The sequence below is a fragment of the Aethalodelphis obliquidens genome, unplaced genomic scaffold, assembly GCF_003676395.1.
Source record: "Aethalodelphis obliquidens isolate GAN/ISIS:26980383/991018 unplaced genomic scaffold, ASM367639v1 scaffold57, whole genome shotgun sequence".
NCBI classification, from domain to species: domain Eukaryota; kingdom Metazoa; phylum Chordata; class Mammalia; order Artiodactyla; family Delphinidae; genus Aethalodelphis; species Aethalodelphis obliquidens.
In genome coordinates this window covers 672,070-699,958 of record NW_020838001.1, presented here as the reverse complement: position 1 = coordinate 699,958, position 27,889 = coordinate 672,070, and the positions used below count along the sequence as shown (strand labels likewise).

At 63.4% G+C, this 27,889-nt stretch overlaps 1 protein-coding gene across 1 annotated transcript; it reads left to right on the top strand.

The window, feature by feature from the left end:
* The first annotated feature begins 603 nt into the window (after window positions 1–603).
* Window positions 604–27,706, top strand: COL20A1 (collagen type XX alpha 1 chain). Its single transcript, XM_027086625.1, has 34 exons — window positions 604–1,785; window positions 3,797–3,907; window positions 8,531–8,674; window positions 8,848–8,991; window positions 10,333–10,491; window positions 10,806–10,925; window positions 11,496–11,660; window positions 12,283–12,447; window positions 12,627–12,796; window positions 13,013–13,142; window positions 13,857–14,002; window positions 14,092–14,215; window positions 14,376–14,515; window positions 14,979–15,108; window positions 15,302–15,444; window positions 15,596–15,732; window positions 16,053–16,185; window positions 16,370–16,499; window positions 17,544–17,579; window positions 18,222–18,360; window positions 19,581–19,723; window positions 19,887–19,996; window positions 20,438–20,596; window positions 20,688–20,765; window positions 21,303–21,389; window positions 22,071–22,124; window positions 24,060–24,113; window positions 24,239–24,292; window positions 24,572–24,625; window positions 25,436–25,507; window positions 25,920–25,955; window positions 26,061–26,109; window positions 26,317–26,463; window positions 27,681–27,706. The coding sequence occupies exons 1-34, from the start codon at window positions 1,458–1,460 to the stop codon at window positions 27,704–27,706; spliced, it is 4,017 nt and encodes a 1,338-aa protein (XP_026942426.1). The 5' UTR covers window positions 604–1,457.
* The last annotated feature ends 183 nt before the right edge of the window (window positions 27,707–27,889 follow it).

Genomic DNA, 27,889 nt, shown 5'->3' with positions numbered 1-27,889 from the left:
GTGCCCCCCCCCCCGCCCCCGCAAGCCCTGGTTACCGGGCCCAGCCTGCGGGGAGCCTAGTCGGTTGGGGTGGGGCCTTCCGGGTGGGTGGGGAGGGCTGGGGGAGGGGCTGTGCTAGGCGGGCCCTCACGGACTGCAGAGGGTTGTAGAGAAGGGGCAGGTGTGGAGGAGGCTTGGGGGACGGGGCACTGGAGAGGGACCCATGAGTGGCTTGGGTTTGGGGTCACGGGTCTTGGGGCGCGTTGTGAGGCTGGCGTGACCCTGGGGTCCGGGGGCTGCTCCAGGCTGCCAGAGATCCCCATACCCATCACCCACAGCTTGGTGCCCAGGAGCACACGTGGTGACCTTGGTCCCTGAGGTGCGTGCCTCGTGGGCCTCTTTGGAACAGACCATGTGGAGTGAGGGATAAAGGTGTTTGGCCCCTTCGTGCCTTGGATCCCGCCCTGCGGTGCGATGGGGTCTTTTACACTGGGACCTGTGTCCCCCACGCTTGGAGAGCCGTCTTGGGCAGCAGATGGGAAGAGTGGAGAGCTGGGGAGGGGGGCAAGCCGCGGGGTGGGCGGGGGGTGGGCCGGGCAGTGACGTCGGAGGAAAGAGGCCTCATAAGCCACGGCCTCCCTGTGGATGCAGCAGGACCAGGGTAGACGGGAGTGCGCGGGACGGAGGGACGCTGCTCTGGGACTGGAGCAGGTTGGTGACTCGCCTCAGGGCCAGGTGGAGGGGAGGGGCCACAGGGGATGCACCCAGGTCTGTGATCTGAGGGTGACCTTGCCCTTCCAGACAGAGTGGGGGCGGGCTCAGCAGGACCGGATGCACAGTGTTGGGCTGGGGAGGGGGTCTGGCCCCCCAGGGTCACGGGTGGAGGAAGGAAGGCGCTGCGGAGGAGTCCTCTTCACAGCCTTGAATTCTGTGGGGAGGGGAGGGGCCTGGCTTGGGACCTGGGGTGCCCGGATAACCTGTGCACCATCCTCTAGCCCATCTGCAGCCCCGAGGACCCCCTTGGGCTCCACTGCCCTGGGTGTGTCTGGGCCAGGGCTGGCCGGAGACCTGAGATCCTGCACTACGTTCCCCTCTGCTCTGTCGGCAGAGGCCCAGAGGCAGCCCCCCAGGACCCAACCCCACTTTGGGGCTCCCCCCACCTCACTGAGAGGCCAGCTCTGGAACCAGGGGGCTGGTTGTCCTGGGTGGCCGGTCCTCAGCCAGGACACGCCCCTCCTGGGGCCAGCAGGGGGAGCGGCACAGCTGGGGTCCTGCTCCAGCAGGGGTCCCGGTCCCAGCTCTGATGCCACTCAGGGCTGTGGGCAGGGCCGCCCCCCACCTGGCCTTGGTTTCTTCCCCAGACCCCTTGGCCCTGACAGTGGCCACCCCAGGCTGGTCTAATGACAAGTGAGTGACCAGGGCAGCAGCCAGACCCCGAGCTGGCCTAGCTGGCCTGTGGAGGAGGTCCCAAGGGCGGGATGCAGAGGGTGCGGGTGGGCAGACGGAGGGCAGCTGACCTCCCGATCCAGGAAGCTCCCCCAGGCCTGTGGGATGCTGGCCCCTGGGGACAGGAGGGCAAGTGGCTGGAGGCCTCCGGGTATGGGCTCGGCCCCAGGCCTACACAGGCGCAGACAAAGAAGCTCTGGCTTCGAGGTCAGGAGAGGACAGAGGGACAGACGGACAGATGGCTGAGTGGCCTCTCCTCCTCCCGCAGGCCACACACCATGAGCATCCGTGTGTGCCCCCGCCTCGGGGTCGGCCTCTGGCTGTGGCTGGGTGTCACCCTGGGACTCGGCCAGGGACAAGGTGAGGACACGGGTGTGGGCTTCCTGTGGCCCCTGCCTGCCCCCCACCCCAGGCCGTACCTGCCCAGGGCACAGGTCTCCCAAGGGACCAGCCTCCCTCTGGCCCTGAGCCCCCAGCAGCTGCTGTTCTGGGGGGACAGATGCTCAGGGGGCAGAGACGGGAAGAGGGGGCAGCTCTGCCCGCGGGTCGCCCTCAGCTGTGGTTTGACCATTTGGCCTTGCGGTCTCTCTATTTCTTTGGGCTTTTTTCGTTTTCCGGTTGTTGTTGTTTGGGTTTTTTTTAACAGTTATTAACACACTGGGTGTGCATTTAATTCCCTCTTATATTAATATTTTTTCCATCACCCCCAGATGCCTTTTCAATGTGAAATTTTCAAACAGCAGAATCTAGAGTAAAAAGTGATGCCCCGCCCCCAGGAGAGCCCACGATGCTGCCTCCAGCAGGTCCCTGCTCATTTAAGCTCCTCTAAGGCGCACATCACATCAGCCCCCTGCCCCCTGCGGGTAGCACCTTGGGCGGGTACACCCCATCCAGCGAGGGGACGCTTCTGCTCCCTACTGGACGTTCACAGTGTGTCCCTTTCGGGGTAACGCTGGTCGCAGTATCCTTTGCAACACCCCAAACCCGTGGAGGAGGGCTGCGTAGATTGACACTGGGAGGTGGTGTCCACGTCCCAGGGGCCGTCCGAGGCTCCGGTTACCCAGTGAGCCCCCTCCACCCCTGCCGGCCACATCCCTGGCGTGCACCCGGGTCCCACGGGTGATCAAGAGGCAGGAGACTGCAAGGGCTGGCCTCGGGGGGCGGCAGGGGTGCATCGTGCCGCCACCCAGCTGGAGCCCCGGCTCTGGTAACCGCCTTCGTACCGGTGGTGCATCTTCGTGGTTATACTTTTGCACGCAGGTGGTCGGGGCCCTCTGTCCCTGGGGCTCTGACAGGATCACCCCGAGGGGGCCAAATCACTAAGGGACCCCTACAGACACTTGAGTCCAGACAGCACGAGATCCCTGCAGGCTCTGGGTAGACAGGGGAGGGCTAGGGCGGGGCGGGGCCCCACATCCACGCTGCCCTTCCCCGAGGGTGGCCCCGTGGGGGGTGCCCCTGGGTGGGTGCTGTCTCCCAGATGCCCCACCAAGGCCCTGACGTGCAGACTCAGAAGGCAGCTGGGGATGGCCCCCAACATGCCAGGGGCGCGGGAGACAGAGGCTCTTCATGAGCTGGGCTTCCTGTTCACAAGTGGCTTTTCAAGGCCCCCGCTCCTGAGGCGTTCCTGCCTTTCAGCCCAGGCCCCAGGGATCAGCGGGGCCCACCCGGCAGCCCGGCTCAGCTGTTCCCTGCTCTTAAGCGATCATTGTGTCTGCCGTGGGCTCCCCCCGGCCCTGCCCTTCCCCTGTGCCCCAGCTCTGAGGGGGGCCACCAGAAGAGGCACAGCTCTGTCCCCACTTTCCAAAACTAGCCGCCTCTGCCAAGGAGCCCCCGGAAGCTGGGGGCCAGGCTGTGCCTGAGGGCTGAGGCCTCGCTACCCCGTCCTCCCCCCAGGATGGAGCCCCCGGAAGCTGGGGGCCAGGCTGTGCCTGAGGGCTGAGGCCTCGCTACCCCATCCTCCCCCCAGGGTGGCCAGGCCCACCCCAGGGCACCCCACCCTCATGGGCTGTGTGAGCCTGGTGGTGACCTTGGGGTCTGCAGCTGCGGGGACTCGGCGGGGACATCCGGGCGGGATGGCAGCTGCAGTGCTGGCTCAGTGCCCGCGTCTCCGGTGGGGCAGTTACGGTCGCTGCAGGAGACTGGCCTCAGTGCACGGGGGCGGGGGCCTCCCTGGACAGAAGTCTGCCCTCCCGGGTGCCGCCAGGCGGTCCCAGTCCTCTTTCAGCCCCGGGTGGGGCCTCTTCTAGAGTTCCCCCAGGTGGGACTGGCCCCCTCTGACCCCTGATGGGGCCCCAGCTGCCTCGGGGCCCCCACAGCTGGTTGGGGCGGTTGCCAGGGGGCAGCCCTGACCCCCGTCCTGCCTTCGCAGCAAGCGGCCGCCTGAGGCTGGCGGTGCTGCCTGAGGACCGGCTGCAGATGAAGTGGAGGGAGTCGGAGGGGAGCAGTCTCGGCTACCTGGTGCAGGTGAAGCCCAGGGCAGGTAGGGGCCCGCGCCTCCCCTCTGCGCGCACTGATGGTGATCACGGTCAGCATGGCGGTCGCTGTGCCCGGCTTCTCGCGACTCTGCCTCCCTCCTCCCCTCCTGCCCCGCTAACACGAGGAAGCTGTGGCAGGAGAGCGGGGCCCCTGGAGTCCCCACCGCCGTATCCCCGCGCCTGGCGCACGCAGAAGGCGCTCGCTCACTTGGAAGAAACAAGGATCCTCCTCAAGCTTAGAGCTCTTAGGGCTCTGCCAGTGCCCAGCGCCAGGGCAGACTCACGGTATCAGAGCGCGTCCCACAGGAGGGCAGGCGGCAGAGGCACCTGGCAACCCGACACAAACCTCCAGACGGGATGAGGGCTGCGAGTGTGAACAGCCTTTCAAAAGCTGAGGTTTGACACACAGACGAGCCCACAATTGTGGGTGTGTGATTGCAGAATGGGTACATGCACGATGCAAAGGCAAACTGGAGCTCATGCCCTGGGTGAGAAGAGGCCCCTCCCGGTCTCCACCCCCTCCGCTCCCAAGCAGAACCCCCTTGTTGACTCGCCTGTGGTTTTCTACTATCTCAACTAAGCCAAATTTATTTACCTTATTTTTCACATCTTTTTTATCTTTGCTGATTTCCTGTGCGTCTACTTATCCCATTAGTTACTGAGAGAAGTGTTTTAAATCCCCCATCGTGACTCTAGGTACATCTTTCTGTGGTTTCTCACTAATCTTTGTTTTGTACATTGAGACTCTGATATTAGGTGCATACAAATTCAGAATTATCATATCTGCCTAGTAGACTGAACCTTTTTCATAATGAACTATTCTCATTATCTCTGCGGTTGCAGTCTTTTCTTATAATCTCTTTTTTGTGAGATCAGTGTTGGTCCGCCAGGAAGCGTTTGCACTGAAAACCTTTTCCCATTCATTTACTCAATTTTTCTTTAGCCTTTCATTTTAGATGCATCTTCTAAGAAGCATAGAATTTGTGTTGTTTTTATGTTACAATCTTTGTCTTCTAATTGAAACATTTTTCCACCTGCATTTAATGAAGTTACTGATATATTTGGGTTTAAATCTACTATCTTCCTACTTGTTTTCATTTTGTTACACTATAATTTTTTCCTCTCCTTTCTTGTCTTTTTGTGGCACTGAATTTTTATGGAAAATTTTAAACACATGCAAAAGAAGAGAGCGTGATGTAATGAAGCCTCATGTTCCCAGAATTTAGCTTCAACAGTTATCAACGTACGGCCACTATTGTTCCATGTCTGTCTCTCCAACTCCTTCCTTATAGTGTATTATCTTAAGGCAAGTCTCAGACACTATATAATTTTGTCTATAAATATTTCAGTATGTTTCTCTAAAAGGAAGGACCAAAAAATAACTCTGGTACCATTGGCGTACCTAAAAAGTAAAAATATTTCAGAACCATCGATAAATAATTTGTTGTGTTAAAAATCTTCCAGCTTGCCTAATAAATGTCTTTTGCAATTGACTTCTTTGCACTGAGATCCCAACAGAGTCCTTACACTGTGCTGTTCCCGTGTCTCCGGTAATGTTCCAGCTACAACAGCTCTCCTCCTTTTCCTTGACACTTATTTGTTGAAGAAAGAAGGTCGTCTGTCCGCCAGAACTTCCAACATTCTTTGTTCTGCTGATGGCATCCCCGTGGTGCCACTCTTATTGCTCCCCTGCCCCCGTCTGTCCCGAAGGTTGACAGGTCCCAGAGGTTTGGTCACATTCAGGTTTGATTATCTTTTGTTGACAACAATCCTTTATGAGTGGTTCTGTGTCACTCCTGCTGCACCACAGCTGGAGGCCCACAGCGTCTAGTGTCTCTTTTTTGTGTGTGAAGTTAAGATTGATGGGTAGGTGGGGGACGATTGAGCGCTGTTTATCATCCCATGTCCCCCTCTGCTCAGTAGTTACGTATCCCTTTACTCCTGCAGTGATCACCCAGAGACCGCCGTGCCATCCTTAACTTATCAACGTGTAGCACCCATGAAGGCTACGTTACCTTTTCCCACACAGGAGCAGCACAACTACATTTATCCCCTGTTCATGCATGTTAATCTATATCCATATTAAATCTCATAAAGCATTTTCATTTGCGTAGTGTATAAATTCGACGTGAATTTGGACCAGCTCACGTGTTTACCCTTTTGTTGTTCTCTTTTCCTTCCAGCACGTCTGGGGTTATTTTTCTCCTGCCTGAAAATGTTTCCTTTAGTAAGGGTCTGCTGGTTACACATTCTTGTGTTTTGGGGGGTTTTGTTTGTTTGTCTGAAAATGTCTTTATTCCGCCTTCATTCTTGAGGGATATTACTGCTGGGTATAGAATTTCAAGTTGGAACTTTCCTTCAACACTTTGAAGACTCCTTTGAACGTCTCTTGGTTTCTGTTGTTTTTCCTGAGAATTCAGTTATCAACCCAGTTGCTGTCGTAACGTCTTTTTCTTTTTCCCTGGCTGCTTTTGAGACTTTTTCCTCTGTTTGGATTCTCAGCACATTTAATCTGATGTTCGTGGGTGTGGGTCTCTTTTCTCTTGCTTCAGATTCACAGGACTTCTCAAATCGGTGTCTACTGTTTTACAGTTCTTTAGCTGTATCTCCTCAAACATTGCTTGTGCCCCATTCTCTCTCTGTATCTGTGCCTTTTACTCTTTCGTCTATATTTTCAATCCCTTTATCTCTCCATGCTTAACTTCGTGTTTTTTATTCTGACTGATCTTCCACCATTTATCTCTTCATTTGTGTGTAACAAGCTGTTAGGTCATTCTTTGAATTTCTAACATCATGTTTTGTGTTTTCTCTTTCTTTTTTAAATTAAATTTATTTATTTACTTATTCTTGGCTGCGTTAGGTCTTCGTTGCTGCGCACGGGCTTTCTCTAGTTGCGACCAGCGGGGGCTACTCTTCTTTGTGGTGCGTGGGCTTCTCATTGCGGTGTCTTCTCTTGTTGCAGAGCACGGGCTCTAGGTACACGGGCTTCAGTAGTTGTGGCACGTGGGTTCAGTAGTTGTGGCTCATGGGCTCTAGAGTGCAGACTCAGTAGTTGTGGCACACAGGCTTAGTTGCTCTGTGGCATGTGGCATCTTCCCAGACCAGGACTCGAACCCGTGTCCTCTGTGTTGGCAGATGGATTCTTAACCGCTGCACCACCAGGGAAGTCCCTGTGTTTTTCCATTCTAGAATTTCCATTTGGAAATTTCCGTTTGGCTTTTGCATTCAAGGATTCCTTTTTTTATGGTTTGATACCTGAATTCATAGGCTGGTCTTTTAAAATTTCAAACTACTTAGCATAGTTATTTGAAAGTCTCATGACTCCATTATCTGGGAAATCTGTGGCTCTCTTTCTGTTGTCTAATGCTTCTCTTAACATTCAATCTCATTGCCTTGCTCCTTCGCATATCCGGTTATTTTTTACTGCATACCAGACGTTGTGACAACTTATAGAAATAATTTATGGCCTTTGATAACATTGCCTTCCTTCAGAAACAATTTATGTTTGTTTCTGACAGACAGTGATGTGAACTAGCAGTTTTGGGTCATCTTCACTCTGTTTTAGAAGTTAAGATTATTTGAAGTTGGACTTCAGTCCTTTCAAGAGCCAGTCTATCCTCATTAACCCTTGCTCCTGGGTGGAGCTCTTCAGTGTCTCAACCCAAAGAATGGCGGGGGCGGGGGGCACATGCCAAGGACTCACTTCCTCAAAGGGCCTGCCTGTACATCCCTCCCCTGTGCAGGCGGGCCCAGGAACCCAACAGACCTGGGTTTAAATCCTGGTTCTACCATTGAGTAACTGTGTGACTGGATTTTCCCACCTACAAAATGGGGGGATGGTTTTGTGAGAATTACGCAGCTTGAGTCATATGAAGCACCAACACCCGCGCCCTCCCGGCCTGTCCCACCTCCCCACGTGGGGCTGGACCCAGGCTGGGGGCCGTCCGCCCCGCAAGACAATGGGCCATGGGGCGGGCGTGCAGGTCCTTCCTCTGTTATCCCCTTCCTAGCACCTGAGACCCGAGAACCGCTAGGTGCTTCCTGACCTCTGACTGCAGTCTCTCCAGTCGGTTCCACGACTGCCTCCCCTGAGAGCGTGGCAGTGTCCCCTTTGGAATAGTTTCTTTTTTTAGTCAGACTCACAGAGTCACAGTGGGACATGTTTGCAGGTTCGCTGTTGTGTGCCGTCCAGCCCCCTGCACACGGGCAGGTGGGGCCTTTCTCTGTGTGCAGCCCCCGTCTTCACACCTTCACGCTGTCCCCAGGGCTGTTGTGCTGGGCATCTGGAGGGTTTATGGGTCCTCCCTCTGGGGAGGATAAGTCCTTCTGGGGAAGCTTTGTAAAGGCATCTTATTCTGCTGCCGCAGAGGTACATTCTTTCTCCATTTGTTACCCAGGAGGTCCTGGAGAGGGCAACAAAGACCTCTCCCCTTTTCCCCTCCCCCGCCCCAAGGGGAGGAGCTGGGGGAGGGGGAAGAGGAGGCGCCTGGAGGATTTTGCCCCTCCCTGACATACCTGCAGGCACACGCAGGACAGAGTGGGTGCAGCACACCTGCACGCACAGGTGCACACACGCGCACACAGCATCCACCTGGGCGGGCTCGACAGCTCTCCCCACCCCCACCCAGGGGACCTGGAGCAGGAGGTGATGCTGACTACCAAGACCCCCAAGGCCACGGTGGGGGGCCTGAGCCCCTCCAAAGGGTACACCTTGCAGATCTTCGAGCTCACGGGCTCAGGGAATGTCCTGCTGGCTCGGAGGGAGTTTGTGAGTAAGTCCCTCCGGGGGGGCATGTGTGCAGGGGAGGCTGGAGCTGAGCCCTGGCAGCCCCTCGACTGGGAGCCCCATGGAGCCTGGACGAACCCTCGCGGGGAGGGTTGTGTGCAGCCCCAGGCCTCTCTGCCCTCCCCGGTGGTCCTGACAGCCCCTCGCATCTCTGTGCAGTCAAAGATTTGAAGAGTAGCTCTGCGAGCAGGAGCAGCCGGAGGCCACTGGGGGCAGCCCTGCAGCCCAGCCCCTCCCACGAGGGGAGCCCAGACCTCGAGCCCCCAGTGGCCTTGGCCCCAAGCCGAGACCTGCCCACGCCTGGTGGGTCCAAGCCGGGGGACGGTAAGTGCCTGGGACGAGGAGCGGTCCTGAGCTTCCCGCGGATCCTCTCCATGCGGCCAGGACGTGCTTCCTCCCTCTGACCTCACACTCCCCAGCTTCACTCAGGCTTGGCTGCCACGCTCCTCGGTTCACTAAACCCACTGGGGCAGGTCATCTGCTCGGGGCGCCCTTGGGGCCCCAGTGCCTGGTCCCACCACCCTGACCCCTCTCAGGAGTCCCCCAGCCTGAGTGTGGCTGGGGAGAGGTGACACAGCTGTGGCCACCGCCCCCCCCAGGAGTACCTGGTGAGGAACAGCCCCCACCCAGGGGCCCTGAGGGGGAGGCCCCTGCCCAGCGCACCCCAGACCTGGAAGAGCACAGCCACGCCAGGGCCTCGGCTGGAGGGAGAGAGAAGCCAGGTAAGACGGCCAGGGTGCCAGCCTCCGCAGGCCAGCGGGATGGGACCACAGCGCCGCACTTCCCTCGAGGCCCTGCAGGCAGGGCTGTGCCTCCCCCATCAGACCTGAGATGTCTCTGATTTTGTTTCTCCCACCAGACTTGGAATGGAAGAAGGTACCTCCTTCCTTAGCCTCACGTGGGGTCCTGGGGTCCGGGCCGCCTGCTGTCTCCCAGTGGGCTTGAGGCCAGGGCCTGCCTCCCCCACTGGGGGGGCATCTCACCACACCTACCCTGCCCGGGAGCCTCAGGTGGGGTCTGGCCCTGGCTCTGGGGCTTGGCCTGGGGGCACTGTCTGTGCAAAACTCAGGAAGCCCCAGATCGAGGGGTGTGGCTTTGTCTCCAAAGAGCTCTTGGGTCCTTTGGACAAGCCCCCTCACCAAACGGTGAGGCCTCAGCCCAGAGCTGGCAGGATGGGCAGCTGCCTGGAGCTGTCCGTGGTGCTGACGCAGCGACCCCGGTTGGCACCCCGTTGGGCAGCCTCTGCCCGCTGGGCCCGGGTGTCGTGTCGGCCGGATGAGGAAGGTGGAACCCCCCTACCCCTGCCATAGACAATCGCACAGTGACCAGCACCGCCAAGGCTGATGGAGGGCAGAGGTGCCAGAGCGGCTGGATGTCCCGTGAACCCTCTCTGGGGGGGCTCGGAGGGCCTGGGATGATGGGCTGAGTTCAAGTGCGGTTTTCTAAGTCTGGGGAGACCCTAGTGCCTGTCCCCCAACACCCAGCTGCTCACCTCACTTGAGACCGGAGTCCTGTGGCTCCTTACCCTCTACCTGCCCCAGGGAAGGAGATGCTGGGGCTGCAGCCCGCCTCCGGGGCGGATCAGGGTCCTGCAGCAGCAGCGGGTCTCGCCCAGCACCTCGCCTCCCTCCCCTCCTTCCCCAGCCGGACCCCAGTTCCGCTGCACGTCCCCCACACCCGTGGACATGATCTTCCTGGTGGATGGATCCTGGAGTATTGGTCACAGTCACTTCCAGCAGGTCAAAGACTTCCTGGCCAGCATCATTGAGCCCTTTGAAATCGGGCCAGACAAAGTCCAAGTAGGTAGGTCCCAGCCCTGCCCTGCGCCCCACGCGGGGTGTCCTCACAACTCCTGCCAGCCCCCAGCACAGGCGATGCTTGGAAAAGGGAGTGAGAATCGGGGAAGGAGACACGCAGCCTCTGGGAACGAAGGCTAAGTTCCCACCTGGACAGGCAAGGGTGGGGTCCCGACCTCCTGGGGGGACATCGTGTGGAAAGTGAGGCTTTGCAGATGTGCCTCCCTGGAGACCCGGCGAGGCTGTGTGTGTCCTGCCCGCCTGCTGTGTGCCCACCCCTCCCAGCCTGACTCAGTACAGTGGGGACCCCTCCCCTTCCAGGCCTGACTCAGTACAGCGGGGACCCCCAGACCGAGTGGGACCTGAATGCCTTTCACACCAAGGAGGAGGTGCTGGCCGCCGTGCGTGGCCTCCAGTACAGAGGGGGAAACACGTTCACAGGTCTGCCTGGCCCCAGCCCCACCCTCGGGGTCTATTCAGGTCTTGTCCTGAGGTCGGCTGCCCTCGCGCCTTCCCAGATTTGGAAACGTGTGTTCTGAACCACGCCTGAGAGCTGTGTATTCACGCCTTTGCAAAGGACAAGTCCACCTCGTTCATCCATGGTGAACGTGGTGTGCTGGGCAGTCCTGCTGAAACCAGGAGACTCCTCTGGTCGGTAGAGGCCCCCGGGAGGGCCCACCAGTCGCTTGGGGGGGCCCTGCCAGCAGCAGCCCCCCTCAGGGGGTCTCGCCCTGGCAGACCCCTCCCCCCACCGCAGGTCCCCTCCCTGTTTCCCGTCCTGGGGCCTCACTGCTCTTGAGAAGACAGCAGGGTGTGGGGCGCCGGCCCCTGAGTCTCTGGGTGCCTTTGAGGGAAGGAGAGGGGGCAGCGCTGCCCTCCGGGCCCCCGCAGCCTGAAGGGGCCAGGACCGGCCTGGTGGGCAAAGCAGGGGGCCAGCGGCTGGTGGAGCCTTCGCGAGTGGGCAGGGAGGGTGCTTGGAGCTGCCAGCACTTTCTTCTCACTGCACCCAAGGCCTGGCCCTGACCCACGTGCTGGAACAGAACCTGAAGCCCGTGGCGGGTCTCCGTCCGGAGGCGGCCAAGCTGGTGATTCTGGTGACGGACGGCAAGTCCCAGGACGATGCCCGCACTGCTGGCCACATGCTCAAGGGTCTGGGCGTCGACGTCTTTGCCGTGGGTGAGCAGACCCCGGGCTCTCACGGGGAGTTTTCACAGCAGGTGGCTCCCACGCCCCCCCCACCGCCCCCGGGGCTGCAGGTCGCTGTCTGCGAATGGGGAGGACAAGTCCCTGCTCCGAGGCAGCCGCGTGAGTCGGCGTGGGCGGCAAGGCCGCTCTCTAATAAAGTGTCTGTAGACGTGTCCGTGCCCCCTCCTGTCTGCACGGGCCCTGTGCACGGCCCGGAGGCCTTGCTCTGCTCCCTTAACTGGCCAGTCATTGACTCTGTTCCTTGGGAAGGAAACTCCAGACTTGGGGGCAGGGATTCCTGGAGGCAGAGACTGTCCTCGGTGCCTGACCCCAGCCCCAGGGTGTGCGGGACGCCGAGGAAAGCACACTGGCCTCCCTCCCGGCCCCAAACCCACAGACAGCCAGGCAGGCATGCACAGCCTGAGGGGGACCTTCGGTGTCTAGCCCCACCTTCACACCAGCCCGTCTCTCGCGGGGGCCCGGCCGGGTGGCCCCGCTCTGGGCCTGTGGAGTCTTGGGTCTGTGGCTTGGGAAGGAGCCTCTGCCGGCTGGATGCCTCGCAGGCGCCCAGTGGTCCTGGCTCGCGACGGACAGCTCGCCCCACCCGCGGCAGGCGTGAAGAACGCCGACGATGCGGAGCTGAGGCTCCTGGCGTCCCAGCCCCTGGACGTCACCGTGCACAGCGTGCAGGACTTCCCCCAGCTCGGCTCGCTGGCCGGCCTGCTCAGCCGCCTCGTCTGCCAGAAGGTGCAGGGCAGGCGCCCGCGCAGCGGCCCCAGTGAGCGAGCAGGGTGGCACGAGGGCAGGGTCGCGCACGCGGGCCGCAGCCCCACCAGGCCCCGCCCACGCGGTTCTCAGGGCTCTGAGGATACCTGGGGGAGCATTGTCCTTCCCGGAAGTGTCCCCCAGGGGCGCAGGCAGAGCCACTGTCGCCAGCTGCCCCCTCCCGTCCCACAGTTACACCGGCCGCAGCCGCTCCAGCCCTGGACCCCCTTTCCGCTCCCACCGGCCTGGTCCTGACCCGGGTGACCTCCTCCAGCATCCACCTGTCCTGGACCCCAGCCCCGCGGCCACCCCTCAAGTACCTGATCGTGTTGCGGCCTTCTAAGGGCGGCGCCCCCAGGGAGGTGAGAGGGCCCCCCTCACGCAGGCAGGGCCGGACCCGGGCCCACATGTGGAGGAAGAAGAGTGGCAGGGGCAGGGGGCTACCAAACCGCAGCCCCTTGCCCCCGCAGATGGCCCACACCTGGCCAGGGACGCAGCTGCACAGGGAGCGCGGGCTAACCCAGCCCTCCCCAGCCCCCGCCCCCGCCCCGCCCACTCTGTCGTGGCTTCTGTTCCAGGTGGTGGTGGAGGCGCCCGCCTCGTCGGCAGAGCTGCACAACCTGACCTCCAGCACGGAGTACCTGGTCTCCGTGCTCCCTGTCTACAAGGCCGGCGTCGGTGAGGGCCTGCAGGGCCCGGTGACCACAGGTGGGCGAGGGGGCACCTGGGCTCAGGGTTGTAAGGGCTGCCCCCGCCTGCAGCCTCCCCTCGGAGCCTGGCACCGGGGCAGTCTTAACCCGGGTGGGGCACACCCCCAGCCTGTGACCGAGGCCGAGTCACTGGGCCTCTCCGACCCTGTGTCCTCTTCTGAGCACAGTGATGTCGTTTGTGTCGTCACCCCGGTCGTGGCTGGGACCCAGTACTGCTGCTGCCTGCACTCTTGGGGCTCCCGCCCCGTCCAGCCCGCAGGCCCCCAGGGCCTGCGTGAGCCGCCCCCCAGCAGCTCTACTGAGATACACCCTACGACCCTCCCATTTACAGTGTACAAGTCGGTGGTTTCCGTTTGTCCCAGCATCGCACACCCACACCTTAGCAGTCACCCCCAGTCCTCCCCTTCCCCACGGCCCCTGCCCACCCCTGATCTGTTTTCTGTCTCTGGGGTTTGCCATTCCTGGACCCTCCATATAAATGGGACCACACAGCATGTGGCCTTAAGTGAAAGCAGGGTGGCCCAGGGCGAGCCGGGACAGGGACTTCAGTTGTCTGTGCCCCCCACCCGCGCTGGTCTTCCCCCCTCTGTGTCTCATCAAGACACCCCTGGCCTGCGCTGCCTGAGACCCTTTGTCCCGCTGGTTTATGGGGCTGAATTCTGCCTGTGCTGCGTTTCTAAAGCCCCTCCACGCCCGTCCCCGTCTCCCCCAGCGCCCCTGCCCCCACCCCAGGCGCTGACCCTGGCCGCAGTGATGCCCAGAGCCATCCACCTCACCTGGCAGCCGTCGGCAGGGGCCACCCGGTACCTGGTGCAGTGCTCGCCCACCTCCCCCGAGGGCAAGGAGGAGGGGAGAGAGGTGCGGGGCCGAGGGGGAGGGGAGGCGGGGGAACCAGTCTGGGCCGGCGGGCGGGGGCGCAGGCAGGGGCCAGCGTGAGCCTCCCGCAGGTGCGGGTGGGGCAGCCCGAGGCGCTGCTGGATGGGCTGGCCCCGGGCAGGGACTACGAGGTGTGGGTGCGGAGCCTGCGAGGGGCAGAGACCAGCGAGGCCCAGAGCATCCGCGCCAGGACCCGTGAGTGCCCCACCCGCAGACTGCTGCCCACTCTGGCTCCCCGCAACCTTCCACGGGTGGGGGACCCCGACCCCATCCGGTAGCCCCATCAGCCCTGGCCATCGCCCGCCATTCCCCCGTACGTGTGGGGTGGTCCCTGAGGCCTTGGTGTGCCCTGCAGCCGCCCTGGCTCCCCCCAGACACCTGAGCTTCTCGGACGTGAGCCATGACTCAGCCCGAGTGTCCTGGGAGGGCACCGCGAGGCCTGTGCACCTGTTCAGGGTCAGCTACGTCTCGAGCAAGGGCGGCCACTCGGGACAGGTGAGGCCAGCCCCTGCCTGGGGCCGATGTTCTGGGCTGTCCAGGGGCATGAGTTGTCCATGGGGACCCAGTGCCCTCCGCCTCCCCCACTGGGCACCCTGCATTCAGGGTCGGTGGGTGTGGCCAGGTCTCCCCAGGCACAGCCTCAGCCGGTACAGGGGAAGTGGAGGGTACCTGACACCACCTGGGCCCTTGTGGGCCCCTGGGGGTGGCAGACGTGGAACAAAGAACCGCACACGAGAGCCCTCGTGCATGTGGGCGGGGGGTGCGTGGTGTCACGAGAGGCGAAAACACCGGCTTGTTGGGCGGGCTGGTGGGCAAGACCCCACCCTGGTGCCAGGGATCCTGCGCCCCGTCCCCGTCTCCCCAGTCTGGGGGTGGTCACGGGGCAGGCCTGGGTCTCCCTCTGGCGGGCGCTGCCCCCTCCGCAGCTGCCCATGTCCCCACCCCCACCCGCCTGCAGACGGAGGCTCCTGGGAGCGCCACCTCGGTCACTCTGGGCCCCCTCTTGTCCTCCACCGCCTACACGGTCCGCGTCACCTGCCTCTACCCTGGGGGCAGCTCCTCCACGCTGACTGGCCGCCTGACCACACGTGAGTGTCCCCAGGCTGCTTCCCTCTGCGCCCCTGGACACTAAGATCAACATAGCTGCTCGGTGTCTGCTCTGTGCAGCACCAAGCCAGGTGACGGCGGGTACCTGGGCAGGTGCGACAGTGGGCCCTGCAGGCACTGTGCGTGAAGACTGGGGGCCCCTCTGCCACCCCAGCCTCAGTCTCCCTCTTCCAGGGAAGGTCCCCAGCCCGAGCCAGCTGTCGGTGACAGAGCTGCCTGGGGACGAAGTCCAGCTGGAGTGGGCGGCCACAGCGGCGTCCAGCGTGCTTGTCTACCAGATCACGTGGACGCCCCTGGGAGAGGGGAAGGCCCATAAGGTGTCGGGGGAGAAGACCTTCCCCACCCCAGCTCCCGGGGTTCAGACCCCCATGCTGCACCCTGGGGACATTGGCCTGCATGTGGCCCGGGCCGGGCCCCAACGTGTGGACACAACTCCACGGCTGGACACGCGGTCCCTCCTCTCCGCAGATCTCTGTCCCAGGGAACCTGGGCACGGCCGTCCTGCCCGGCCTGGGGAGGCACTCGGAGTATGAGATCACCATCCTGGCCTACTACAGGGATGGGGCCCGCAGTGACCCCGTGTCCCTCCGCTACACCCCCCGTAGGTGACCCCTGCTCTGCCCCAGACCCCTCGATCTGTGGGCCCCCGACAGGCAGTCTCCCGAGTCCCTGACCCTGCTGCTGGACCACTTGGGTCCTGAGCCGTCCAGGCAGGCATCCCTGGGATGGCCGAGGGTCTAAGTCACCTGGAGTGGCACAGTGCCCAAGACGGTCCTGGAGCTGGCCTGGTGACCCTGTCTTGGCCAAGGCCACTGGGCAGCGTGGCGGGGCCATGGAGTGGGAGGGTGGCGGACGTGGTGCAGAGCGGGGGACGTGCTGCCATCTGAGGCCCCCCCGCCCCTTGCTCCCCCGCAGTCAGCTGGAGCCCACCCTCCAACCTGGCCCTGGCCTCGGAGTCGCCTGACAGCCTGCGGGTCAGCTGGACACCCCCGAGTGGCCGTGTCCTCCACTACCAGCTCTCCTACGCGCTGGCCTCAGGCTCGGGACCCGAGAAATCGGTGGGTCTCCCTGGAGCCGGGAAGCCATCGTCCCTCGTGGACCCCTGGGTCCTGGGCCTTGGGGGAGACAACGTCCCACCCTGCCTGTTAAGGGGGCCACTCTTCCATGGCAGGACCCACAGGGAGCTGAGACGCCCAAATGAGCAAAGACGCTCAGGTGACCATCTCCCCCTGCCCCCCCCAGATCTCCGTTCCAGGACCCAGAAGCCATGTGACTCTCCCTGACCTGCTGGCGGCCACCAAGTACCGGGTCCTAGTCTCAGCCGTCTACGGAGCAGGGAAGAGCGTGGCAGTGTCTGCCACGGGCCAGACGGGTGAGTGGGCACTAAGACCCCCAGGCCCCAGCAGACCCCAGCCGGACCCAGGACCCTGGCAGGTCCCCGGGAGCCAGGATGTGTGGGCCCTGTCACTCCCGGAGGCACCCTGCACTGCAGACCTTAGCGGAAGGAGATCCGGTCTTCACGCAAGACCTTCCTCGGTGTAGAATGCCAACCGGGACCCCAAGGGTTAAGGCCACTGCAGTCCAGCTGAACGCGTGCAGGCTGACGCGGAGGGGATCGCGGCTGTGGCCCGGCCTGCAGGTGCCCAAGGCTGGGGAGCGGCCGGTGTTCTCCTGGATCTGCGTCTGGGAGGCGCAGGGCAGACGTCCAGCCTGCAGGAGCAGGAAGCCGGACGCAGACCACAGACGGGGCGGCTGCAGCGGAGCCCAGGGGGAGCCGAGGGTGGCTGGCCCCACCCTCGGGGTATCGGTCGTCCCTGGGGTCCCACCACCTGCAGGCCAGGACCCGGCTGAGAGGAGTCTTTTGTTTTGTTTTGCTGCTTTTCTTGGGCAATCAGACGCTCGGAGTAGAAGGCCCTCAGAGGCCAGTTAGCCGACCGCCCCAGCTTCCCTCTGTGTCCCCTCCGTGGGGTTGCCTGGTTTTGGCTTGAATACCTCTGGGGACGAGGGCCTCACTACCTGAGGCTCAGCACCCTTCTTATCTTTTGAGGGGGGAGCTGCTTCCCGCCCCGAGGGTCCTAGTTTCTGCACGCACTCGCCTGTGAGCGATCCTGAGCGCCCACGTAGAGCTTGGCAGTGGGGCAGGCCTGCAGAGCTGGGTCCCGGGATGGCGGTGCCCCGGGCACGTCCTCACACCCAGGCATCTCCCTGGCCCTGCCGCCTGGGGCGCAGCTCCTCTTGGGTGCAGCCCCCAGTGGCAGCACCCAGCCGGATGCTGTCTTCCTGGGGGTGGAACCTGAGGCAGCAGGACACTGTCCCTGTCCCATCCCCGTCCCTGAGGTGTGGGGACCACAGGGCATGGTGTCCGGCCACAAGGGGCCCCTCCCCACTGACCCTGACCTCTGTCACCTCTCAGCAGCCTGCCCGGCCCTCCACCCGGATGGCTCCCTCCCAGGTAGGTCCCCCACCCTGTGTGGCAGCTGCTTCCCACCAGCCCCTAGCCGCCCCTGCTCTGGGTCCTTGTCAGGGGGGTGGCCTGGGACTGGGGTCAGGCAATGCTGGAGGCCCGGGTCCTGCGTGGCCTCCGTGAGCCTCTGCTGACCAGGAACGGGGCGGGCGAGGGGCTGAGCCAGGGTCCCTGGCATCGCATCTTTACTGCTGTGGGTCTGAGACAGCCAGAGGGAAGGCTGACACGTGGGCCCCTGTGGTCAGGGAGACCTGCCAGGTCGGGGCGGTGGGGTCGGGCTGCAGGCGGGGGCCCAGCTTGGGGCGGGGTCTCCCGCGGGATGTCCAGCAAGCTGCTCAGCCCCGGCTGCAGGGCCGGCGAGTGCGGATGGGGGTGGGATGGGCGGGTCCGGGCACTGAGGGCCGCTGGGAGGCGAGGGCTGCGGGCAACAGAAGGGGCAGGACGGTGCTGCTTGCGTGTCCTCCCCCAGGCCAGGATGGAGGGAGAGGGGGAGGAGCAGGCCCCCGAAGGCCTGCGTCTCCCTCGCTGCCCCTGCTGCCTCCCCTCACCTGACACCTGGCTTTCTTCTCTGCCCCCTCCCCCACCTCCCCTCCCGTCTCTGCTTGTCCCTCGCGCCCCACCCCTCCCCAGGCTTTGACCTGATGGCAGCCTTCGGGCTGGTGGAGAAGGAATACGCCTCCATGCGTGGCGTGGCCATGGAGCCCTCGGCCTTCGGCCCCATCAGGACCTTCACGCTCCTCAAGGATGCTCAGCTGACCCGCCGGGCCAGGTCAGGGCGGCGTGGGCCTGGGAGCAGGAGGGCACCCTGCGGGGGTTGTGGGGGGGGCGTCCCCCAGGCCCAGCGGCTGCACCCCAGGGCCAGTCAGGGAGCCTCCCGGGGGGACGTGGGCTCCGGGAATCCGAGTTCCACAGATTAATAAATCTCTTGTGGGCGGAGTGAGGACACAGTTGGGGTGGTCCTTCTCCCCATGTGGCCCAGGGATTGACCAAACTTGCAGACTTCTGGGCAGGGGCCACCAAATTTGTCTCCCTGAGAACTGCCTCCTTTGTGCTTTCATTTGATTCTGCGAATATCCGGGGTCTGTAAGAAACCACTGCTTCGTGACTTACCACGATCAAGGCTTGTGATGACCTCTGAGGTCTAATAGTTACCCCACTTCATATACGGAGGTGTCTTTAATCACTCATTGGAAATTCGACACGCACAGCATAATTTTTCTTAAGTTAAAATGTTTTACGTTGCAAAGGCAAATCACGTACTTTATAATAGAAATTTGAGCAATACAAAATGCAACCCTGGGGCTGCTAAGAGTGGAAGGGGCTCCTCCCTGGGTCAGGAAGGCTCTCCAGGAGGTGGCAGAGGGTAGGAGAGAATGGGAGAGGGGAGGGCGCTCAGGAAAAGGAGCAGCACGTGCCAAGGCCCTGGGGTCGCTTTGCTTAAAGAATTGCAGCCATGAGGCTGGGCTGTGTCTTCCAGGCCCTTGGTTATCCCAAGAGCAAAGGAAGGGCAAATAGGGAGGCTGCAGGCCATTAGGAGCGATTTTATTGGGTGACTCAAGACCCTGTTCCCTGCCCCTCCCCACCGCTGAGCACCAGGGTGGGCACGGCACCAGCACAGACCCCAGCTGCCCACCCAGTCTGAGCAGCTCCCAAGGGCAGAGCTGCCTCTGGGCTTGTGGGCTCCTGGCCCAGGAGACAGGCTCAGAGACTTTGCTGGGAGCCCTCGACCTGCACCCTCCCCACCCACGCAGAGACCCTGAAGAACGATCATCGTGGACACTGGCCGTGGTCCCTGCTGGGCCTTGGGGGAGCTGTTCCCGTTGAAACCTGACAGGCCCAGGCCGGGAGTCCTGCCCCTCACACTCCCCGCGTTACTCATGGGGAAGCTGAGGCAGGAGAGGCTCAGCCTGGCCCCAAGGACACCACTCTGCGGTCCCGGGGGTCCGGCCTCCTCTCAGGCCTGCGGTCACCCCTGCTGTGTCCCCACAGCGACATCCACCTGGCCACCCTCCCCACGGAACACACAGTCGTCTTCCTCCTGCGCCTGCTCCCCGAGACGCCCCGCGAGGTCTTCGCGCTGTGGCAGGTGGCGGCCGAAGACTTCCGGCCCGTCCTGGGGGTCCTGCTGGACGGTCAGTTGGAGGGGAGCGGTGGGCCCCGGTCACTCCTCGAAGGCAGGGGCCACTGGTGCAGCACGGCCTCTGAGGCTTTGCACGCCCATCGCGGCTCCACTCCGGTGCGCGTCCTCCTGCCTTTCGCCTGGGGGTCTCACGTGCTCCCTGCCCCGCCCCCCAGCCAGCAGAAAGTCGCTGACCTACTTCAGCCGTGACCCCAGCGCCACCCTGCAGGAGGCCACCTTCGACCTGCCCGAAGTGAGGAGGATATTCTTTGGGAGCTTCCACAAGGTCCTGGAAGGTCCTGGAAGGACCCACGCATGTGCCTCCCTGCCTAAGACCCTCCTGGCTGCCAGGTTCTGGGGCAGAACCCCATGGGGCTCTGCAGGACACAGGCTGCCCACCCCCGTCACCGTGGCTCCCCCTCTGCTCCTGTGGTCCCCTCCACCCTGGACGTCCTTACCTTAATTTGGGTCAAAGGGCATCCAGCCCTTTCTCCTGCGTCCCACAAGTCCCTGGGAGGGGCTGTGCGGGATGTCATTTGATCCATTTCACAGGAGGGAAACTGAGGCCCCGCGAGGGGGGTCTCACGAGACTTGGGGTGGAGTCAGGATCCTGACCCCAGGCCCCAGGGGATGGTCACCTGCCCCTCCCCGCTCTGGCCCTGGCCTGTGGGCGTGGAAGGGAGCCCTTCTTGGCCGGGGCCGCAGGAGACCTCCTGGTGTCTCCCAGGTGCACATAGCCGTGGGCCGCTCCAAGGTCAGGCTCTACGTGGACTGCCGGAAGGTGGCTGAGAAGCCCACTGGGGAGGCCGGCAGCCTGCCCACCACCGGCTTCGTCACACTGGGGAGACTGGCCAAGGCCCGGGGCCCCCGGAGCAGCTCAGCCTCGGTGAGCCAGACAACCCGGGGCTGGCGGACCCCCCTCCCGCCCCCTGACCCAGCTGCGCCTGGCCGACCCTGCCCCTCCCCCCCACCTGCAGTTCCAGCTCCAGATGCTACAGATTGTGTGCAGTGACTCCTGGGCAGAGGAGGACAGGTGCTGCGAGCTCCCGGCTTCGGTAGGCGGGCAAGTGCCCACCGAGGGCAAAAGATTCTGGGGGTAGACTGGCCATCCAGGTCATTGCCGCTCCAGGAGAAATCCAGACAGCCTTCCTGGAGGAGGCGGCCCCCAGGGCTAGAGCCGGAGCTCAGGGCGACTGGATGTGTGTCCTGGAGGCCCTGAGGCAAGGCAGGCTGGAGCAGGCCTGGAAGCTCCCAGCCCCAGGGGTGGCTGCTTCCACGTACTCAGGGCCACTGCCCTTTTCTGTGGGCACAGTTGTGGGCAGGGGTCCTTACTGACTCCCCTGGGTGCCCACACCGGGCTTGGCTATGCTGGTGGCCTGCAAGGGAGTGAGAGAGGGAGTCCTGTTGGGGGCTTGTGTCAGGCAGCTTGGGGGGTGGGCACCCAGGACCAGGTCCTCCCCCTCCCCCCCAGCCTCCCAGGGGTGGGTTTGGAGGCTCCCTGGACCCTGGTGTCCGTGGATACCCTGAGCTCTAGGGTCGAACAAGAACTGAGGAAAGGGTCCATTTAATGGTGGGGGTCTCCTTTCTCCCAGAAGGATGGAGAGACCTGCCCTGCCTTCCCTTCTGCCTGTGCATGTTCCTCGCAGACCCCTGGGCCCCCGGGCCCCCAAGGACCTCCTGTGAGTCCAGCACCTCCTCCCTGGGGTGACCAGGGGCTCCTGGCATATCTTGCTGCCAGCGGTGATGAGGGTGGCCCTGCATGCCCCAGCAGCCGTCCCTAGGCCCACCACCCAGATGGGATAGACTTCATGAGTGTCCTGCCCGCCTCTTCCACCCCCCGGCCCACAAGTCCCCTCCTGCAAGCCCCTTCCCTCTCCCGAGCAGGCCCCTCTCTGGTGTCGGAGCCATCCTTCCCCACTGGGGTGGGGGTCTGGGCCCAGCAGTCTGCAGCGCCGCGCTGGTCCCTGGCCACAAGTTGCAGCCATGCAGGCAGCCTCTGTCCTGGGCGCGCTGGGCTGTAGGGTAGCCCTGAGGGGCCTTTCCCCAGGCCTCCAAGGAGGCAGCTCCAGGCCTGGGCCCCGCTGTGGGGCAGGTCCAGACCCTCTGGCCGCCCTGAGGCTCCAGGACCCGTTCTAGCTGGTGGTCCACAGACCTCACCAGGGAGGGTCCAGGGCTGGAACCCAGACCCGCCTGAGCCCATGAACGCGGTAACCAGTTGGCTGTGGGAGGGCAGGGTGGGCCAGGACGCCCTCGCCCCCGGAGCCCCTTCTTCTTCTCCCCCTAGAGGTGGGGACTGGAGTCCAGGGCTGCTGGGGAGGCCAGCGTGCAGCCCGGCCTCAGCCTCGCTTGTGATTCTGCAGGGCCACCCCGGGAGGGACGGAGCCCCAGGAGAGCAGGGCTTCCCAGGGCCCAGGGTGAGTTGTGAGGCATCCTGGTGGGGGGGTGCAGGACTGAGCCCCCCGCAGCCCAACCCCAGGCAGGAGCGGGGCCCCCCAACCGGGCTACGGTGCCCTCCCCGCGGGGCCCCAGCCTAGGGACCGTGTGACGGGCAGTCTTGGGCATCTGGCCAGGACGTGTGTCCTCTGCCCTCAAGTGTGTTTCTCTCCCCAGTGGCTCCACCGGCTTTGAAAGTTGCTGGTGTTTTCTTGGACGCGTGGCCTCCAGCGCCCGCTCCGCTGGGTTACCTCTGCTTCTTCGCTCGTGGGGCTCTAGGTTTAACGGAAACACCTGTGCCCTGAGTTGTGCCTGGTTTACGCTGTTGTTGTCTTTTGACCTGGCCTACCGTACGCGTCTCCAGGCAGATTTTAGGATCGCCTTTGTCTAGTGGACCGCGCGGGTCTGTCTCTACGGCTCCTGACTTTCGCACCGCGTTTCAAGGCTTTCCTCAGTCTGAGAGGGCCCACCCGCTCCTGGTCCCTTCTGGTGCTTCTAGCACCTTCCGACGCACAACGTGCTTCCTCCTGCCTCCCCAGACCACTGCCCCGTCCGTCCTCCCAGTGTTGGGTAGCCACAGCCCCCGCCAACTTCAAATGCAGCCTAATCACATCACGAGTTTCCACGGACTCCAGAGTCCAAAGGGCTGCCTCAGACGCGGGTCCTGGTGTCCAGCTCCGCCCTCAGCTTCCCCAAATCCTCTGTCCTCTCTGTGTACGATTTTTGTGCCCCATTTATTAGTCAGTTATCTTATTTGCAATAGTTTTTTATTTTCAGATGGTTTTCTTGGAATTTCCTGGTTTAAATTTACATCACCTGTGAAAAATCACTTCACTGCTCCAATTTTTATCACATTCGTTTCTTTTTCTTTTTCTGTTTCGTGTTGATTTGTCTGGTGTGGTGACACTCCAGAGTTTGTCAGAGAACCGCGGTGGTAGACGACGTCCTCATCTTGCCTTTACAGAAGTGCTTCTGGTGTTTACCGGTTGAGTGTGGGCCTGGCCTGGGAGCTGAGACACATACATTTTGCCACGTGCTAGTCAAATCCTGCCCTTATTTTATTAGGAGATTCTAAAACTCAAGAGTGGGCCTTAAATAAGGTTGAGCGCCTCACCAGCTGCTGTGGACGCAAACAAATCATTCTTCTTCTTGAAGCTTAGTTTGGTGAAGGATTTAATCTCTCCCACGTTCTGAGCCGCGCCTGCTCGCGTTAAAAGCCGGCTTGGTCACCGCGCGCTCGCTGCCCACTTAACGGGCCGGGCCGGGTCGCAGGCTTCTGTGCGCTCGGGTTCTATTTGGGATTCTCGCGTTGATGTTCACGAACGGGAATGCCTGTGGTTTGCTTTAGTTCGGTGCATTGATGTGCCTGACTCACATGATTATTTGAAAGCAGGCTTTGTGTTTTTAAACTGCAAATCAAGCAGTTTAAATGGCGTTAGTGTCGTCTGTCCCTTAGAGGTTTGGTAGAATGTGCTGGTGTCTGGGGTTCAGGGCTCTGTGCTGGCCCGTCCGGAGTCGGCCCAGCTCCTGGCCATACAGTGGGGGCATAGCAGGACCCCTCCTTCCCAGAGTGGTCTGCGAGGGTGAAGATGCCTGTGACAGGCCTGGGTCTGGAGACCATGGGCCGGCAGGAGGGCGGGATCGAAGGAGGGGCTGCAGGACGGCCACACGTCTTCTCAGCCCCACCACACACCCCCATGTCTCCAGGGAGAGCCCGGGCCACCCGGACAGATGGGACCCGAGGGTCCTGGAGGTCAGCAAGGGTCACCAGGCACCCAGGGCCGAACCATCCAGGGACCCGTGGTAGGTGTTGCCTACCCCCCAGCACCCACCCCCCGGCCCTCTCCCCTCGCCCTCCCGCCCATCCCCCCGCCCCTCTCCCCTCACCCTCCCGCCCATCCATCTTCCCGGTCCAGGGTCCACCAGGGGTCAAAGGAGAGAAGGGGGACCACGGACGCCCCGGCTTGCAGGTAGTGGGTCAGACCACACTCGGAGCACCGGTGCTGTGTGCTCAGGACGCAGGTCTGGGGACAGGGCCTCCCCCTCCGGATCGGACCTCGGCCCAGCCTGGCTGGCTGCCTCTGTTCTATTCCAGGGCCACCCCGGCCTCCAGGGCACCCCTGGGAAGGTTGGCGTCCAGGGACCAAAGGTGGGAGAGGAGCCTGGCCGGGAGGGTCTGGAGATGGAGGCTGTGGTGGGACTTCCTTCTCTGCCCCACACCCACCTCCCCCCCTATCCTGCCCCCGCCAGGGCCTGGCTGGTGGGAGGGGAGTGTCAGCCCACACAGACTGCCCGGGGCGGGGGCAGGCCCTGGGATGGACCAGCCTCAGCCCGGCACAAGCACGTACCCCCGACAGTGGTGGGTTTTGGGGGTCACTGTGGGAGGGGCACCTGCCTCTGCCCCGCCCACCCCTTCCTTTGCCCTCAGGGAATGAGAGGCCTGGAGGGGACTGCTGGCCTGCCCGGACCCCCTGGCCCTAGGGTGCGTATCGCCTCCTCCGTGAGCCCCCAACACCACTCACCCCACCAGCCCTCCCCAGGTTTCTTGGGGCTGAGCTGAACAGTGACCGGGGCGGCCTCTCGGCCCCAGGCTGGGGCCTTGTCAGCGGCGGCGCTGGGCGCATGACAGTCCTTATCCCAGGAGCGCAGGGGCCGCGCCCCCCCGCCCCCCTCCCCACTCCCCGCATCGGGCAGGTTGGTAGGAAACGCCGCCATTCCACACGGCAGGAAGGTGCCTGGGCTCTAGGGTGGGCCTGGCTGGGGGACGTGGTCGGGCCCCCCTTTTCCCTCTCTGCCTCCAGGCCGCCCTGCTGGAGGGCTGGGGGCACGGCCGTTCACTCGGAAGCGCCTTCCCTCCCAGCCTGGTGTTCCTGGAGGTCAGAGCGGAGCTCAGGGGCTGGGAGCTACTCTGAGTTGGGGGTCCGGGGCCGGCAGCCCAGACCCGGCCAGGATCTCCCGGGGGTCGGCCTCGCTGGGTTCCTGGAAGGCCGAACTGCCCCTCCTGCAAGAAGCCCCCGCGGGGGGCCCGTCCTGCGGTCACACCCGGGCTACTGGGACGCGGGCGGGGACATATTAGTGCAGAACTAGCGACAACGGGCGGGGCGTGCGGGGGGTGGGGGGGGCTGCCTGGGCGTGGGGTGGGTAGGAGGCACGGCCTGCAGGAGGCTGGGGACAAGCTAAGGGGTCCCCTGATAGCTTGTCTTAGCTTTGCTCTTGGTCCAGAGCAGGCGGGACCGAAGGGAGGGGCCCCCGCACCGGAGCTGCAGCCAAACCGGAACCCCCGCCTTTGCAGGGCTTCCAGGGCACGGCGGGGGCCAGAGGCAGCATCGGGGAGCGAGGACCCCCGGGGCCTGTGGGGCCCACGGTAAGCCCCTCCCTACCCAGCCCATCCGCCCGACAGCAAGGGGGGGGGTCACATGTGTGCAGACTTGTCCCCGCTGACCGCTCAGGGTGTCCTGCGACTGGCACGTTGGTAGAGCGAGGCCGGCACTAAGCTCACAGGGGAGAGAGCCCAGGCTACCCCCTGCCCGGCCCAACACAGACAAGGTGGGGGGCAGGTGAGGGGACGTGGGCTCTGGGGGCCGGGGAGGGGCAGACCTGGGCCTGCAGGCTGGGTGGGGCCCAGGGGGCAGGGAAGCTCCCTCTCGCAGCGGGAGAGGTGGGTCCTCTGTCCTCTGGGGACTCCTGGGATGAGTCCCGCACGAAGCCTTCGGTTGGGGGGCGCGCTGGGCGGGCGGCCACGGGGTCCAGATGCTTCTCCTTTTCCTCCCACTCAGGGGCTGCCGGGGCCCAAGGGGGAGCGAGGAGAGAAGGTGAGTGTGGGGAGTCTGGGGTCTGGGCCGTCCCTGGGGAAGCACAGGGAGGCACTGACTCGGGCTGCTCAATCCACTGGCCACGTGGCCCGTCCTCCCTTCCAGGGCGAGCCACAGTCCTTGGCCACCATCTACCAGCTCGTGGGCCAGGCCTGCGAGTCCGCCATCCAGAGTGAGTGGCCCAGCCTCCCGTGAGGACCCCAGAGCCTCCGCCTTCACCCGGGAGGGAAGGGACGCCCGGCGCCCGGTCGTTAGCGAACCCAGCCTTGCGGCCGTTCGCCTGGGCCACGTGCCTCGGACCAAGGCAGGGAGCGAGGGAAGGTCTCCCTGCCCCGCCCCCTCTGACCGTCCTCCCCCGCAGCGCACCTGCTGAAACTCCACGCCTGCACCCACGAGAGCACCCGGCCCCCCATGCCCATCTTGGAGGCCCCCAGGGCCTTTGGCACGCACAGAGAGGCCCGGCTCCCTGGAGAAGGGGGGCACGGGGGCCCCCGCCCAGAGGACAGAGGTATTGGCCCCCGTGGGGAAGGGTCTCCCCCAGTCCTGGGGCCGGTAGCTCTGTGTGGCCCTCCTCCCCCAGGTGATGGGTGGGGAGATAGGCCCCCTGAACCCACACAGAACTGGCGCTGCCTGGCTGCCTGGGGCCCTCGAAACAGCCCCTTCCCCAACCTCCCAGCAAGCCTGAGCTTAGGGCCTCCTCTCCAGTCTCTGGTCCCCTCCCTCCCGTCCCTGATCCGTCCCCCTCTCCTTGGCTGCCTCAGCGGGAGGCTTGGTCCAGTGACCTTGTTGTAATGAGTCCGCCCATCTGACTGGGGCTGCGGCGCTGTTCACGGCTCAGATGCTGATGCTGAGATGGATGGAGAAGTTGATGAGGGGAGACGGAGCTTGTGGCCTCGATGGGGAGGAAGGAGACGGCTGGGGGTGGGATGTGGCGGCTGGGAGGACAGTTCTGCACCGAGGGCGGGGGGTGGACGGGGATGGGTGGAGAAGGGACTCCCCCGACTGCACCCACCACAGTCCCCCAGACATTGTCTTTGCTGTACGTGCCCCCCGTTTGTACCTGCCGTCCAAAGCTGGCAGGCGCTGTCATGATGCCCACCCCAGCCCCCTCCCCCATCCCCACCGCACACTAAACCCCGGCCTCTGAGACAATGATCAGTGCCTGTTTGAGGTCAGGGACCCCCGACCCTAAGCTTCCAGCCTCAGCCTGAAGGCTGGACCCGCTGCCCCCAGGACCCGCCTTCCCCAGGTCAGCATAGGCCCCTCGAGAAGGGAAAGCACTGCCGTCTGCACCCCTTGGGCCGGCACATCCCTCCTGCCCCTCAGCTGAGCCTGGAGCCCTCAGTCGGACAGGCAGCCCTGGGCCGCAGCGGGGGGCGGTGGGGGGTGGGAGCAGCGGGGAGCGTCGTGCAGGTGCCAGAGAAGCAGCTGGGGCGGGCACATTGGGGTGTGTGGGGGCCTCGGGGGAGCTGGCAGGACTGAGGTGGGTGCGGGAGACCGAAGCTGGCCCAGTGGGAACCCAGGGAGGCCCTGGTGGGGGTCGGCACCACAGTGGACACCCGGCCGGGGCAGGGGCCCAGGGGGCAGCGTCCTGAGGGGCGGGTCTGTGCAGACCCGGGACCTGGGGGCCTGGTCCACGCAGCTGCGCAGGCCGGGCGTTGCTTCCTGACGGCTGTCAGCTGTCCGCCGCCTCCCCCAGACCCGCCCACCCTTTCCTCCTGCCAGGACGGTCGCCCTGCTGCCCCGAGTGAGCCCGAACGTCCCCCCACCGGATCCCGGACACCGAGCGCAGCTGGAGAAGAGGGTCTGGAGGCGGAAGGAGGGGAGGCAGAGGCCGGGCCCGGGAACCGTTCCTCTGTGCGCTTCCTGTTCAGATAAACCACGTGTACTTGTCAAGGAGGGTGCTGCTCATTGGCGGGGCCCCACGTCCGCCC